The sequence below is a fragment of the Trametes versicolor genome (assembly GCF_000271585.1).
Source record: "Trametes versicolor FP-101664 SS1 unplaced genomic scaffold TRAVEscaffold_7, whole genome shotgun sequence".
Taxonomy (NCBI): domain Eukaryota; kingdom Fungi; phylum Basidiomycota; class Agaricomycetes; order Polyporales; family Polyporaceae; genus Trametes; species Trametes versicolor.
The window spans coordinates 1,769,457-1,782,894 of NW_007360327.1; the positions used below are offsets into that span (position 1 = coordinate 1,769,457).

Sequence of the window (13,438 nt, forward strand, 5' to 3'; positions counted from 1 at the left end):
AGAAGATACTGATATGTCTGAACATCAAAACTTTCGTTACACAAAGCTCCCTAATTTCAAGGTCGCCTCCTTATATGCGCCCAACAAATATTGATGTTGTCCGTTCCTCCGTGACCCGTACCCCTCAAGCTCAGAGCCTCGACCTCCCTACCCCAAATCCACCAGCCATGTCCTTTCTCTTCTCCTCGTTCGCACGCCTCGCCTCATCGCGGTGATCCTCTTTCCCCCTCTCCGTGGTCTTCATTCCCTTTTTGTCTGCGGACTGCCTCCCTTTACCGTGCGCGACCAGTTGTGGATTCTCCTCTTGCGGCCCACGCAGCGTGTCCTTAGGCGCGTCCTCCGGGCGGATCTGGGAGGGCTCTGATGGCTCCGAGAAGGACGAGGGCAGGACGAGTTCAGCCTTTTTGGTATGCATCTATGAGCTCGATACCGATGTCGAAGTATCATTAGCGGTGAATTCTTAAAATCAAGGAAGAAGTGGACTCACCAGTTCTACTCGTTCTTTCGAAGCGCTCAGGCTGGTCTGATGAGTGAGAAGGATATGGACGATGTCGAGCTGAACAGACTCGCGGACGATGTGCAGACGGCGGAGACGTCACAGCTGCGGACCTCCGTCGAGGGTCGGAGGACGTACAGCGCACTGCGTCATCTGCTCGCTTCCGACCCTCCCGACCCTGATTCGACAGATGTCACCGTGAGTTCAAGGGTCGATGCGTCCGACGGTGACATTAGCGAGGGGCGATCCACAGAAGAAGCTTCCTTTTTGAGAATCAACTCCGATGGGACAGAAGCGCCGAACGTTCAAGTGGATGGAATTGTGGCCATATACCCAGGCAGTCGGGACGACGGATACATATGGTTGTTGCAACAACCAGATATGCACTTACAGGAACCACAACGTTCACCACGGTCCAGGGGTGTCGCGGCGGGGTACTGCATTCACGTTCAAGCGAGTCCTACGCTGACATCCGCGGAGGTTTGCGTTTCAAGACAGCCATAAAATAGAGCTCATTAGTACGTCTACAGATAAGTGATACTCAATACACACAACCACCCCCAGACTCCGGTTCACATCCAAGCCCCACCCAGCGATCGCGCAGCTGACGGACAAACGAACGGACGGATTTTTTCGCCGAGGCGAGTACTAGTACGATTACAACCCAACAACGTGAAGCAATACATCGCCCCGGGCGCGAGTATCGTAAGCAATAAAGAGAGTCCCGAGGTATGGCGCGCGCGGGGACGAGGACGTGGCATGGAGGGATATGGGAACGGGGGGATGCGGATAGCGGGAGACGAGAGGAGGCGGGTGACTCTATGCTGTCTCTGCGTCACGGTCGGCGGAGGCGACACCTGAGGAGGGTGCGAGTCAGCACATTTGCCGACGGGAATATTTGAAGGGGAGGAGCTCACCGTTGATGAAGCCTTCCTGGTTCTCGCCAGAGATCTCCTCGAGACTCCTCTGGTTCGTCTCCTCGATGAGCAGCGTCGAGAAGATACCCGTAAGCATGAAGAACGCGAAGATCTCGAGCCTAAGGACGGGTCAGCCGATGCCCATGCGATAGACAGCGGAGGAAAACGTACAGATGCTTGACGAACGCGTTCTTGCCGCCGATGTTGACGAGCTTGCCGAACCCGACCTGCGCGACGATCGCACCGAGCTTGCCGCTCGCGGCCGAGATACCATGCGCGGTGGAGCGGTAGCGCGTGGGGAACGCCTCCCCGGGCACGATGAACGTCGTCGTGTTGGGCCCGAAGTTCTGGAAGAAGTTCGTGAGGCAGTAGAGGAACACGAACGCGTTCTTGCCCGAGTCCGACGCGTTCAGCTTGTCGTACGCGAAGCCCATGATGACGAAGAGGATGGTGAGCATCGTGAAGCCCATGAGCTGGATCGGCTTGCGCCCCCAGCGGTCAATCACGAGGAACGTCGCCCAGTAGCCGGGGATGAGCCCCGCGACGGAGAGGATCATGTTGCCGGTCGTGATGTTCTTCAGGTTCTGGAAGACCTTCGCGGTGCCCGTGAGCGACTTGTCGGGCGAGCCGAAGCCGATCGCGGTCAGGATGATGGACGAGTTGAGACCGAGGCCGTAGAACGCGATGTCGAGCGCGAACCACGAGTACGAGGTGCCGATGAGGAGCTTCAGGTTCTTCCACTGCGAGAAGTACGCGGCGAAGTCCTTGCGGGAAGCCTTGGGCGCCTGGACGCGGAGGACGACAGCGTCGGGGTCGACGTGGTACGAGCCGGTGGTGAGGAAGTTGTCGACGTCCTGGGCGGCCTGCTTGACGTTGCGCTCGACATCCATGGTGAAGCGGGGCGTCTCGGGGATGGTGAGACGGAAGTAGAGGGCGATTGCTCCGGGGACACAGCCGAGACCGATGAGCAGACGCCACATGAAGTCGACGTGCGCAAGGACTGCGGGGTTATCGTTCAAGAGCGCGCTCTTGAAAGCAACAACAACGATGAATCCAACGAGGGCAGCGGCTGCAGAAGCAAACGGTTAGATTTTGCGCAAGTGCTCATCATCGGGTAGACGTACAGAATTGACCCCAGCCTTGGTTGGCAAACACGGCCGTCATAAGGCGACCGCGCAGATGCGTCGAGGCAAACTCGGAGGAGATGACCGCGGAGAGGGGATAGTCACCACCGATTCCGACGCCCATGATGAACCGCCAGACGACAAGGACACCGATGATAGAGACGGCGTGACCGTGACCAGCCATCGCCTGACCGAAGGTCGCGATGATGATAAGCATGAGCTCGACACCGTCTGTTGGATGCGTTAGCGGATCGAAGAAGCATCGAAGTGGGAAGGGACGTACACATCCGCTTGCGACCGACGATATCCGCCAACCAGCCGAAGAGCAGCTGTCCGACAAGGGTGCCGACGGGCGTGGCGACCTTGATACCGAGGTCCTGGTTGGAGGTCAACGCCTGGCCGGGGCCGTAGACGTATCCCAGCATCGTCGACGCGATGTTAATCGCGAAGATGTCATAGCTGCGGCGACATAAGTACTGGGCGCCAGATAAGGAGCTCGCTGGAGACGTACGCATCGGTGAAGAAGCCGACACCCGCGACCATGCAGACCTTGACATGGAACCAACTGCAAGGTGAACGCGTTTAGCAGGCGAGCAAGTTCAGGAAAGACAGGGGCACTCACGAGAACTTGGCAGAGTCAATCTCAGCAAGGGCGGCCCGGCGCTTCTCGTCGAGAGCGTAGGCGTTGCCATGCGGGCCCTTGTTGAGCGCAGGGAGCTGATCCTCTGCGCTGCTCGTCGAGTGCTTGTCGGCCACGTAGGAACTTGCCATCTCGAAGGAGCGAGGTGGTAGCGGGCGGTGGGGCGGAGGTGGGCGCGTGGGGCGGGAGGGATGGCGCTCTCCTAGGGGGGCAGCCCACCTTTTAAGTTCCAGGGGGACATCGCCGGCAGCTGGCGCCCCGAAGCGTGATGCAAAAGCACACCCGTCTGGGCGGACGCAACTTTCTTTCGGGCGACAGTTTTCGAGCCCAAGCCCAAGCCGTCCCTTGCACGTTCGTACTTCCCAGCCAATCAGCGCCCGCGATCGGGCGTCCACAAAAGGCAATGTGGGTGTCCCATGCACGTTCTCACGCTGTGCACTCTCCCTCGTCCCCCCCGCGCTCGCCCAGGCCCCGCCCTGCCTCTCCGCGCTGGCTCATCTCGCCCCGACGGCGGTCGATATCTTCTCCCGCGGGGTCTCCCGCCACTTGGCCGCGTACACTCAGGTACGCCCTCGCGAGCACCACACACATTCGTCAAATTCGCGCACTGCGGGCCCGCCGACGCGAGGGCCATCATGGCGTACGGATCGCGATCAGCTCCGTGGCCCATATTGGTGCAGGTCTCTCTAAGTCTTGACAGCGCCCGGCTTCTGGGCCATATGCACGGCCGCACAGCCTTGGTCGTGCGCCGTTCCTCGCCCGGGGGACACTTAATTACGGCGAACGTTCGACTGGCGGGACCCGCGCACTCCCGAGGTGGCGACAGCCGACTCCTTCGCCACATCGCCCGTCTCCAGGCCGTGTACTAGGGTTTCCTCCATGGCCGTGCTTGTCTCGAGACTTAGCTTCTTGCTTCCGGATGACTCTTCTCTGTGTTGCACTGGTTGCGTCATTTCCTCAGCTCTCAATAGACCCGAAACAGGCTGCCTCGCCTTTCAACGTTGTGAGTCTACGCATACACTCTGCTTAGGTAGCCGAAACATGGACCTGGACGAGCAGCGGAGGAGCACTAGACTGTTGCGATCGGTGAGCCTTCCGTTCCGAAACCTTCTTCCCCGCCTGGGCAGTTCGCACCACGTCTTCTCCCGATCGAACGCTTCTCCAACTTTTTTGTCATTTGTAGTGCGTTATCGCACATCTTCTTGCGGCACGTTTCTCCGCAGCGCCCCTCCATGGAACCTTCCTGGCGTTCGCACGCAGGCTATTTGAGTGCCTGGAGCGCTGCATTGACTCTATGCGGCGGGCTTCTTCCAGGTACGACGGCGAACTCAGATCTCGACCTGTATGGCCATCGCCTCATGTGAATCTGATCGCGATATGTACGCGGGAACTCTGTAGGATGGACATGCTCGTCCGCCTACCACTGGCAGTGTCGAACGTGGCCAGCGACGCTCCGCCGCCGCAGTGTCGACTGTGCTGCCGTGCCAAGGAGACGTATGTCGGAGCGCCCCTGTTGTGGATTGTGTTATGATAGACACTAGGTTAGCTTAGTCTCGACACGTACGGTCATTTCGACTCGTTTCTAGTACCTTCTATTCCATTTCTTTTGTTCCTCTCGTCCTCGCTTGACCTTTCTGCCTGATCTCTCGACCTGTGTAGAAGCCTCTGGTGCTTGTATCTCAAGATGTATATAAGGACAGGCTCTCTGAGCCTTGGAATTCAGCCTTTTTACCATCCAACGTACCCGCGCTCTCAGCGTCTAAGTGTGATCTAACGCCGTTCTAAGTGGACAAGATTAGCTCTGTTTACAGGTTGAAGTAAGCATAGTAAGCTACGCGCTACTATACACGCTACCTCTTCAGCGGCCCTATCGCCCATTCGACTCGAGGACTCGTCGACGAAGGATTCTATCTCAGCTCATTCTCATTTCGTAAGACCGTATCTACAACAGCCCCACTGGTTGTCGTGCTGTGGGTCTGTCGCTATCGCGCTCCGCGGACCGAACCTTCCTTTTACTCATCTGCTGTCAAGGCGCGGGGTTCTTCCCTGCAGCAACGTGTGCCCCAAACCTAGAGTCACAGCCTGGGCCCTGTGCCGACATATATATCGTCTGCACGGCGCGTTCAACTTCCACGCTGCCAGACACACGGAGGAATAAGTGTACAGCGCGCGCGATGTTTCTGTCTTCCCTCCGTCATCTGCGTGTGGTTGGGAGTGTGGTCCTGGGTTGTCGCGTGCCTGCCCTCGTTGGCAGCGGTCTCCCGGCGGGAGTACGTATACCTGGGTCTCCTATCTGTCTACCTCTCGATCTTCTCTCCAGATCAGGCCTCTCTTTCTCTTCGTGGCGCACCGCCTGCTATACCATCCCCCCCAACCCCAACCCCCTCTTGCCCTAATACCCTGCCGGCGGCACGCACCACCATCGTACGTACCGCTGCCGCGAACCACTCTACTGGTATAGATCTTACTGCTCCCGCGCGAGTGGAAACGACGCCCATAAGAGAAGATGTGCGGCGTATCCAACTTCCGTGCTTCTCGGGCGGCGCGCAGCAATGCGGCGAGCGGGCGGTTTTGAACCTTGCGAGGCATGTACGCCGCATGACGAGGGTCCGGCGATGATCGTCCCCGCCTTGGTATGTAGAGTTGCCGGGATCGTGCGCCGGGGGCCGTGTGTCCGTGTACCACGCCCTCGCCGAAATGGATGCGGAGAGGCTGGGAGGTACGTCCTGTTTGAATCTAATGGACATCGAAAGTATTGTGCTCATGAGTCGTTGACTTCCATATCGTATCAGCGCGAACTAGACCACTCGAGTTCGACTTCAGAGAATGATTCACTGATGCGCTCGCCGCTTGTTCCCGCGATGCGCAAAGGTTATGCGCGTTCAGAGCCCGGATATCTAACAGAAGAGTAACGCAACCGGTAGGCTTCTGCAGAACTTCCATCCTCCGGAGGAATAACGGTCCTCTTGCGGTATGCTCATTACCACCGCTTGTCAGGTTACGGATGCGTCTGTTCTTCCATGCTCGGCTGCGCCCGTAGCGCTGCGTACGCGAAGGGGGGCCTTGCGCCCGCAATAGGATCTGTTGGTAGGAGCTGACTCGGAGCAGATGGACGAAATAAGATTTGTTGGCGGGAGCTGACTCGGAGCAGATGGAGATCATTAAAGGCGAGGTTCATCCCGAACTCGCGGATGGACCAGAGGCCTGAGGCGAAGGTGGGTATCAAAGAAGTACCCTATCTTCAGGCCTCCGCGAGCCTCGAGCATCAACGACTCATTCAGTGCTTCGGCTTCTAAAGATGGCCGCCGCGGTAAGTGCTAGGTTCAGTGCTGCGACAGGGAAGGAACTTTGACCTCCCTTTGCAGACAACGCCGTCGGGCATCCGCGCGGGCTGTGCATCGTCAGCGTTTGGTAGGCACTTCCGAGATGGCGATGAACAGGAAGTGCCGCTGGTGACGGGGAGCAAACGATACTGAAGGCATTACGGATGCCTAGGCTGGCGACGGGGGGACCTGGAGTTTCTTGGCGGCCCTGGAGGACAAGGGGAATCAGAACCCCGCAGATATCTATCCTGTGCAGACGTTTAGCTGACGGAGGGCGCTGTCACGATCGCAACCCGGGAAACCCCACGAAGTGCTCGGCCTCCCGGAACTGTTATGATGGACAGAGTTTGACTGCCTGCGGTTCGGCCGTGGAGTCGCGCTCATCGAAGAAGAGAAACCGCGGGCTCGATCCTGTGGGTGTTCTAGCGGTACCGGACTCGGAGCGCCACAGCTGTACAGGGTTATGTCGCCTCTTGCGTGTCAGAAGGGCACTGATGGGCTCATTGTAGGCTGCGCGCGATGTCGCTGCCAGCTGCTTCTGGGGCTGCGGAGTCGGTTGGTACCACCCATTACCTAGAGTTGTATGGGGATTGCATCAAGGTTGTACGAGCCGGGACAGAAGCGGGAGCACTCACAGCATTCTTGGTATGGTGACATGATCATTCAGAGCGTGCGAGGTTGATTAGAGGAGAAGCGGTGGTCAGTAAGTTCAGTACTTTGAGGACAAACAATGGTCGTCAGTCTTCCTACTTACTGTCCCATTTGTTTCAAACACATCGGCTCACCAGCGGTTAAAGGGGGGAAACATGCATTGTTCCGGTGACCACGGCGAGTTGGTGCTGAGTCCACTACAAATTCGGGTGGGCCTGACACCGGGGATGCTAGAGAGTATCAAGCGTCCTTCAGCACGAGTCAAGGAGTTTTCCTACTTGAATTTGTGCCCAGAAGCATCAAGTTTAGTCGTGGAGATTTTGCATGTAGTGGTCAGTCCGCAAGCCTCCTGCCAGGCTGCCGAGTCCCGGCGCTTCAGTGCGGCGGTCGCTACGTAGCCTCAAGGCAATAGGCGCTCACCCATCTCCTAGGCACACTGCCCGACGGTCACCTTTGTACCGCCGTACCGCCATGATCGCGACGTTAAACCAGGACATCCCCCGACCGTCTTTCTCGAATTCTACCTGGCGCTTTGACATCCATTCAGTACTGCCACTTTCCGTTGGAGCGGTGACTTTGCTCGCGGCGGCAAATGTGGCTTGGGACTGCCCTGAATGTGGCAGAGTTCTGGCCGTCATCCCCAGAGCGCGTCGTCCAACTTGACGTCCATCCTCTGATTTCTGCTCTGGTATTCTACGATTGTGAACTAATGTCAATCAAACGGCGGCATTCAAGCTGCGATCTACCAACGCCATTCCAGACTCCGGGGTCGGATGTTGGTCAAGTGCGACGTAATTGCCCTACTAGGTCGATCACCCAACGGTGGCACGTCTAGGCTAGGTGCCGTGTCGCGCACTCACAGGGGCCAAGACATCATCGCTCACGCCCAACACTCGCTCGAAGGCAGACGGACGTGACTTCGCGATAGCGCGTCGCACACGTGCGCTGCTGCTCCAGCGCAATTGGCGGTCTGTATGACCCTGGGAGCCCGCCCACCGCTGTGGGCTCGGGCGGTGCCCCGGACTGTTTGGATCGCAGCAATCTCCGTTCCATTGCGGCCCCGCGCCCGCCCGCCAGAACCCCGCGGGGACAGTAAGAACGCGGTTTCAACTCGTACTCTAATCCTGCCACTGACCGCCGGCAGGCCATCGCTGCAGCCTGTCTCGCCCACGCCAGGCGCCGCTGCGGTATGGGGACACCCGCCGTCTGCAGCCGTCACCATCCGGGATAGGTACGTGTTCGCGTTCTGGGGCGTTCCGATCTGTCCGTCTGAAAGACCCTTCTGCGTTAGCCGCTGTGAATGCAGCCCCAGGCACCTGCGCACGGGCCGCGGCGCTCGCCGGTTCTGGTTCTGGGGAGGGACTACGCCGAGCGCGAGCTAAAATCCCAATCTGTATAAGTACTAGGGCATTCCCCGGCGGCTGCGAAGACTCTGTAGTGCGCGCTCTCCCCCGCAGCTGGACACACTCGACGTCGATGAGGGCGCAAGCCCTACCTGCCCACACAACACACGCGTCAACACACTCCTCTGGATCCCATGCGCGCCAACACCGTCTCGTCGGACAGCATCAAGGCGCGGGCCCTCGGTGATCGAAGCGCGGCCCACCGCGCGGGCAAGAACGCGGGCGCCCTAGCCGGGGCACCCAATGTTCGTCACCTGAACGAGACCCGGCGCGCGCTGCTCACCGAGATCGACAACGCGAAATTCTCGTACGTGCTTGCCCTTATGCGGCGCGGACGGTGCTGACGATCTGTTCGCCAGCTGGTTCCATGTCAAGGTTGCGTTTGTTTCCGGGGCCGGCTTCTTCACGGACGCGTGAGTCTCCGCAGCAACGGCGGGCTCATTGGTCGTGGTATTCATACGCGTTCTTCTGCGGCGTCATAGGTATGATATCTTCGCCATCAACATCGTTTCGGTCATGCTGGGGTATCTCTATGGCACAGGTATGTGTTAGTGACGCGCAATATCCTAGCCGTTCACATTTATCGTCTTCACGTGTTGTAGGCATTGACTCCAGCTTCTCAAATTTGCCGAACCGTCACCTCACCACTGCTCAAGAGGTGGGCATCAAGATTGCCACCCCCGCCGGCGTTCTGTTTGGACAGCTGCTGTTTGGATGGCTTGCTGACGTGCTTGGCCGCAAGCGCATATGTAAGTGCGCTCTCCTAACCATAATACGAAGCGCTGACCAACTTCCTAGATGGGATGGAGCTCATGCTCATCATTGTGGCCACCTTTGGGCAGACCCTGTGCGCGCCGGGGATAGGTGTCAGCATGATGGGGATCCTTACCTTCTGGCGGTTCATGGTACGTGCACTGCCGTGTCATCCCGACACCTTGCCTGACCTCAGGCTGTGGGTGCGACATAGATGGGTATCGGAATCGGAGGTGACTATCCCATCAGCGCGGTCATCTCCTCCGAGTTCTCCTCAGTCTACATACGCGGTAGAGTCATGACGGCCGTTTTTGCCAATCAAGGCTGGGGCCAACTGTGTGAGTACAACGGCTACGCCATCGTCTAGCTACATCTCTCTCACACCGGACCCCTCCTCCAGGCGCTACGCTGTTCTCCTTCATCATCGTCTCCACCTACAAACGCTCCTTCATCCACGACGACCCCTCCGGCGTGCTGCACGCGCTCGACCAGATCTGGCGGCTCATAATTGGGCTGGGGTGCATCCCCGGGGCGATCGCGCTCTACTTCCGGCTCACGATCCCCGAGACTCCGCGGTTCACGATTGACATCGAGCGCAACATCCGGCAGGCGGGGCGCGACCTGAGCGTGCTGCTCGTTGAGTCCGAGACGTACACCGTCGACCCGGACGCGGTGGGGAAGAGGGTGATCGCGAGGCAGGCGACGAGGGATGACTTTAGGTCCTACTTTTCGCGGTGGGAGAACTTGAAGATCCTGATCGGTACCGCATACTCGTGGTTCGCTCTCGATGTAAGCCTTCTTGCTCTTAAGCATCCCATGATGTGCCCTGACAGGAGTACATGTCACAGATCGCGTTCTACGGCCTTGGACTGAACTCGTCCATCATCCTGAGCGCCATCGGCTTTGGCTCACCCAAGAAGGGGCTCGCCCCCGGCGCTGCAGTGTATCAAAACCTGCACAACGCCAGTCTCGGCAACATCATCCTCTCGATGGCGGGGTTGGTCCCCGGCTACTGGGCCACGTTCATCTTCATCGACCGCTGGGGCCGGAAGCCGATCCAGTTCATGGGCTTCGCGGTGCTCACCGTGCTCTTCCTAATCATGGGTTCGTCTTCATTCCCGCCTTGCCTTTGCCAGGGGGACGGCACTGATGCGCCGCGCTGGTAGGATTCGCGTACGAGCGGATGAACGCGACGTCTGGGGGGCGCGCGGCGTTCGTCGTGCTCTACTGCATCGCGAACTTCTTCGAGAACTTTGGGCCGAACACGACGACGTTCATCATCCCCGGGGAGGTGTTCCCGACGCGCTACCGGGCGACGGCGCACGGCATCTCTGCGGCGAGCGGCAAGTTTGGCGCGGTGGTCGCGCAGCTCGCGTTCCAGTGGCTCAAGGACGTCGGCGGTCCGAACAAGTTCCTCGACCACATGTCAGTGCTCCCTTTTTTGTGGGTGTGCATACATGCTGATGGAGACGGGGTACAGACTGGAGATCTTTGCGTTCTTCATGTTCACGGGAATCCTGTCGACGCTGTTGATACCCGAGACGAACCAGAAGACGCTCGAGATGCTGTCGAACGAGAGCCAAGATGATTTCATCCAGCGTGAGTCAACACCATGCTTCAGTGTGTGGCTGGGGATATATCTCATATTAACCTTCCTTCATTAGCGGTTCCTGCTTCCGACTATGCCGGCAGTGGATACCTCAGCGACTTCGAGCCAACACCGATCAGGCTGAACCCTCTCGAGTCCCCGAGCAGCCCATCCCGCCCGCCGACCGCGTTCTCCGCGCGCGGCCGGCGGAAAGGCACATCCGTGTCGTCGCACGGCGAGCGGTACGCGAGCATGTCCGATTTGTCTGTGAATTCGTAGTGTCGTCCGCCTCATCCTGGCACATCCGGTCCTTACTCAATTCGCTATATGTTTATCCTCGTTTCATTCTACTTTCGTTTGTGTTATGGATAGAATATCTTGGAAGGCACTGTTCGCGTCGATATGTTTGAGGGGAAGAGGAGGGGTAGAGAGGGGCATATCGCGCTCTATGTGTACATTACTAGTCTAGCATGTTGATATTAAGTGTACTGTAAAGAGTAACCTGTTTGTCCTATTGGTACATGTCGTGCGATAGGGCCTGATTGAATATGTGGTCGAAAGGCCCGGGAACCGGCTTGGCTCCTACAAGTTAAGCCTCCATATGAAAACGTCGCGGTCGTCACCTCCGTGGTTTTGATTCGGAGTTGCATCAGTTGTCGCTGGTCGAAAGGTTACCCGGCAGCAACAAGTTCTTGGAGAACTGCCCGATTGGGATAGAACGAGTTGCGATTTGCTGACATAACATAGGCGTCTGATCATGATCCCTGTCGAGATCGAATCTGTCAGATTTCTTTCAAACACGCCAACACCTGCAAGTGCTCAGGCAAGCCTTCCCGCTTGAAACCTCCCCTACATCCCTTGCTATTGGGCACCGGCCGACACTCATGAAGGTCTTCTACACTGTTTCACCTCCCATGACAGCAGTATTGCCTCGGGAGAAGAGAGGATATGCGCAGAAGGTACGCCAACAAAGATTTGCACCATCGCAATGTACAAATCCATGACTGTCCATCACAAATGCTCTCAGTAAGCTCGATCCCAAATCATGTAAAATGATCTGTACAGAACTTCACGCTCCGCCGGATTGCTACTAGAAGGTAGGTAGTGTACGGGATGATCCTCATTAGCTATAGGCATTATTCTATGATCTGATATAAAATGATGCCTATAGCCAGTGAGTATCAAGGTGTTTCAGGTATCCGTGCTGACAGAAGGTGAGCGTAGATCTGCACCGTCGCATAGTACGGGCCGTTCGTAAAGCAAGCCCTTGCGACTGACTCTGTCTCATCTAGGGCGAGTCTAGTGATCTGAGTTCAGGAGTTTCACGCACGACCTGATACCGCATGGAATGGCACTCGTCAGCTATGGGCATGAGGTATAACATATGTCATAATAGTGCCCATAGCCTGTGAATATCGATCTGTACCTATATAGCCAGCGTCGCGCGGAACCGTACCCGTCAGCTATGGGTTGTAAAAAGAATGGATATCTTTCTAGTACCCATAGCCTACGGGAAATGATTCCCAAATCTCTAAAATATTGGTGCATTATAGCCTTTTAAATCGTTCAGATTCAGGACCAGGCCAGCGATGTTGGTATAAGATGCACTGTACGGAAGGCATCAGTCTGCCGTGTTGATCTTCGTTGCGCACCATGGATAGCTTAAACCTTAGATAGAGACCTCGATACAAAGGCCTCGAAGGCCTCCAAGGGCTTTCGTACCAACACACTTTTCCGCTACTGTGACTGCATTTTTTCGCTGCTTTGGTAGAGAGGCGTAGGTGCAGTGTGTCCTCGAGACGACTGACCATACGTGGGGAGCATGCGGGCAGACTCTTTCTATAAAGCCACCATTTGCCTCTATTTACTGCGATGAGAGGCGGATTTTTGGTGACTGGTTGCGCAACTGTGAAAGACTTGAACAAGTATCTGCTCGATTCGGATATTCAGGACTCCGGATCGCAGAGGCTAATAACACAGGCGCCTGATTAGGATCAGATCCCTGTCGAGATCGTCAATCTCTCCTCTCTTTCGCGCCAACCACCTCCAACGATCGCTCAGGCAAGCATTCCTATCTGGATTTCCCCTACATTCTCTGTTCCTGGCTACCCGTCGACACACACGAGGATCTTTTCCACTGCTACCCCTCCCTGACAGCAGTATCGGTTCGAGAGAAGAGAGGACATGCGTAAAAGGGAAGGAAAGATCTGCACCATCGGTACGAGTCCATCGTCACGAGTGCTCTGAGGTAATTGGATACTCAAATCGCATCTAGTGTGTTACACGGAGATCGACGCTCCGTCGGATTGCTTGGAATGGTACTCACCAGCTGTAGGCACCACTATTATACTCTGATATCGTAGTGGTGCCTATAGCTAGTGAGTATCAAGCTAGGACGTGTTTTGCATAATGTACGGCCGAATCGTCACTATCGACGTCGTCCGAGCTACAAGTGCTTAGCATTGGGTCGTTCACGATTATCACTCGAAAAGAGCAACTCGACAAAATCGGAGCGGATAACAGGTGTCATTTTATGATTGACA

The 13,438-nt window shown here is 56.9% G+C and overlaps 2 protein-coding genes across 2 annotated transcripts; one reads left to right on the plus strand and one right to left on the minus strand.

The window, feature by feature from the left end:
• Window positions 1-980: 980 nt before the first annotated feature.
• TRAVEDRAFT_169699 (phosphate transporter) lies at window positions 981-3,352 on the minus strand. The gene is made up of 7 exons (XM_008041610.1): window positions 3,160-3,352; window positions 3,049-3,102; window positions 2,821-2,996; window positions 2,538-2,768; window positions 1,585-2,482; window positions 1,414-1,532; window positions 981-1,353 (listed from the first exon to the last, which is right to left on the minus strand). Exons 1-7 carry the CDS (start codon window positions 3,306-3,308, stop codon window positions 1,316-1,318), a joined length of 1,665 nt encoding a protein of 554 aa, XP_008039801.1. The 5' UTR covers window positions 3,309-3,352; the 3' UTR covers window positions 981-1,315.
• A 5,315-nt stretch (window positions 3,353-8,667) lies between these two features.
• On the plus strand, window positions 8,668-11,359 carry TRAVEDRAFT_150340 (inorganic phosphate transporter). The gene is made up of 11 exons (XM_008041611.1): window positions 8,668-8,861; window positions 8,914-8,967; window positions 9,037-9,095; window positions 9,157-9,303; window positions 9,353-9,459; window positions 9,522-9,645; window positions 9,708-10,096; window positions 10,156-10,411; window positions 10,474-10,732; window positions 10,788-10,906; window positions 10,972-11,359. The coding sequence occupies exons 1-11, from the start codon at window positions 8,689-8,691 to the stop codon at window positions 11,172-11,174; spliced, it is 1,890 nt and encodes a 629-aa protein (XP_008039802.1). The 5' UTR covers window positions 8,668-8,688; the 3' UTR covers window positions 11,175-11,359.
• The last annotated feature ends 2,079 nt before the right edge of the window (window positions 11,360-13,438 follow it).

Bases quoted from the DNA above. Each gene is read 5' to 3' on its own strand.
- TRAVEDRAFT_150340 (XM_008041611.1), top strand. From the start codon at position 8,689: ATGCGCGCCAACACCGTCTCGTCGGACAGCATCAAGGCGCGGGCCCTC. The intron at 9,096-9,156 runs GTATGTGTTAGT...CACGTGTTGTAG, and splicing joins GGGGTATCTCTATGGCACAG to GCATTGACTCCAGCTTCTCA. The intron at 10,412-10,473 runs GTTCGTCTTCAT...CCGCGCTGGTAG, and splicing joins CGTGCTCTTCCTAATCATGG to GATTCGCGTACGAGCGGATG.
- TRAVEDRAFT_169699 (XM_008041610.1), bottom strand. From the start codon at position 3,308: ATGGCAAGTTCCTACGTGGCCGACAAGCACTCGACGAGCAGCGCAGAG. The intron at 2,483-2,537 runs GTACGTCTACCC...TTGCTTCTGCAG, and splicing joins CCAAGGCTGGGGTCAATTCT to CCGCTGCCCTCGTTGGATTC. The intron at 1,354-1,413 runs GTGAGCTCCTCC...CACCCTCCTCAG, and splicing joins CCAGGAAGGCTTCATCAACG to GTGTCGCCTCCGCCGACCGT.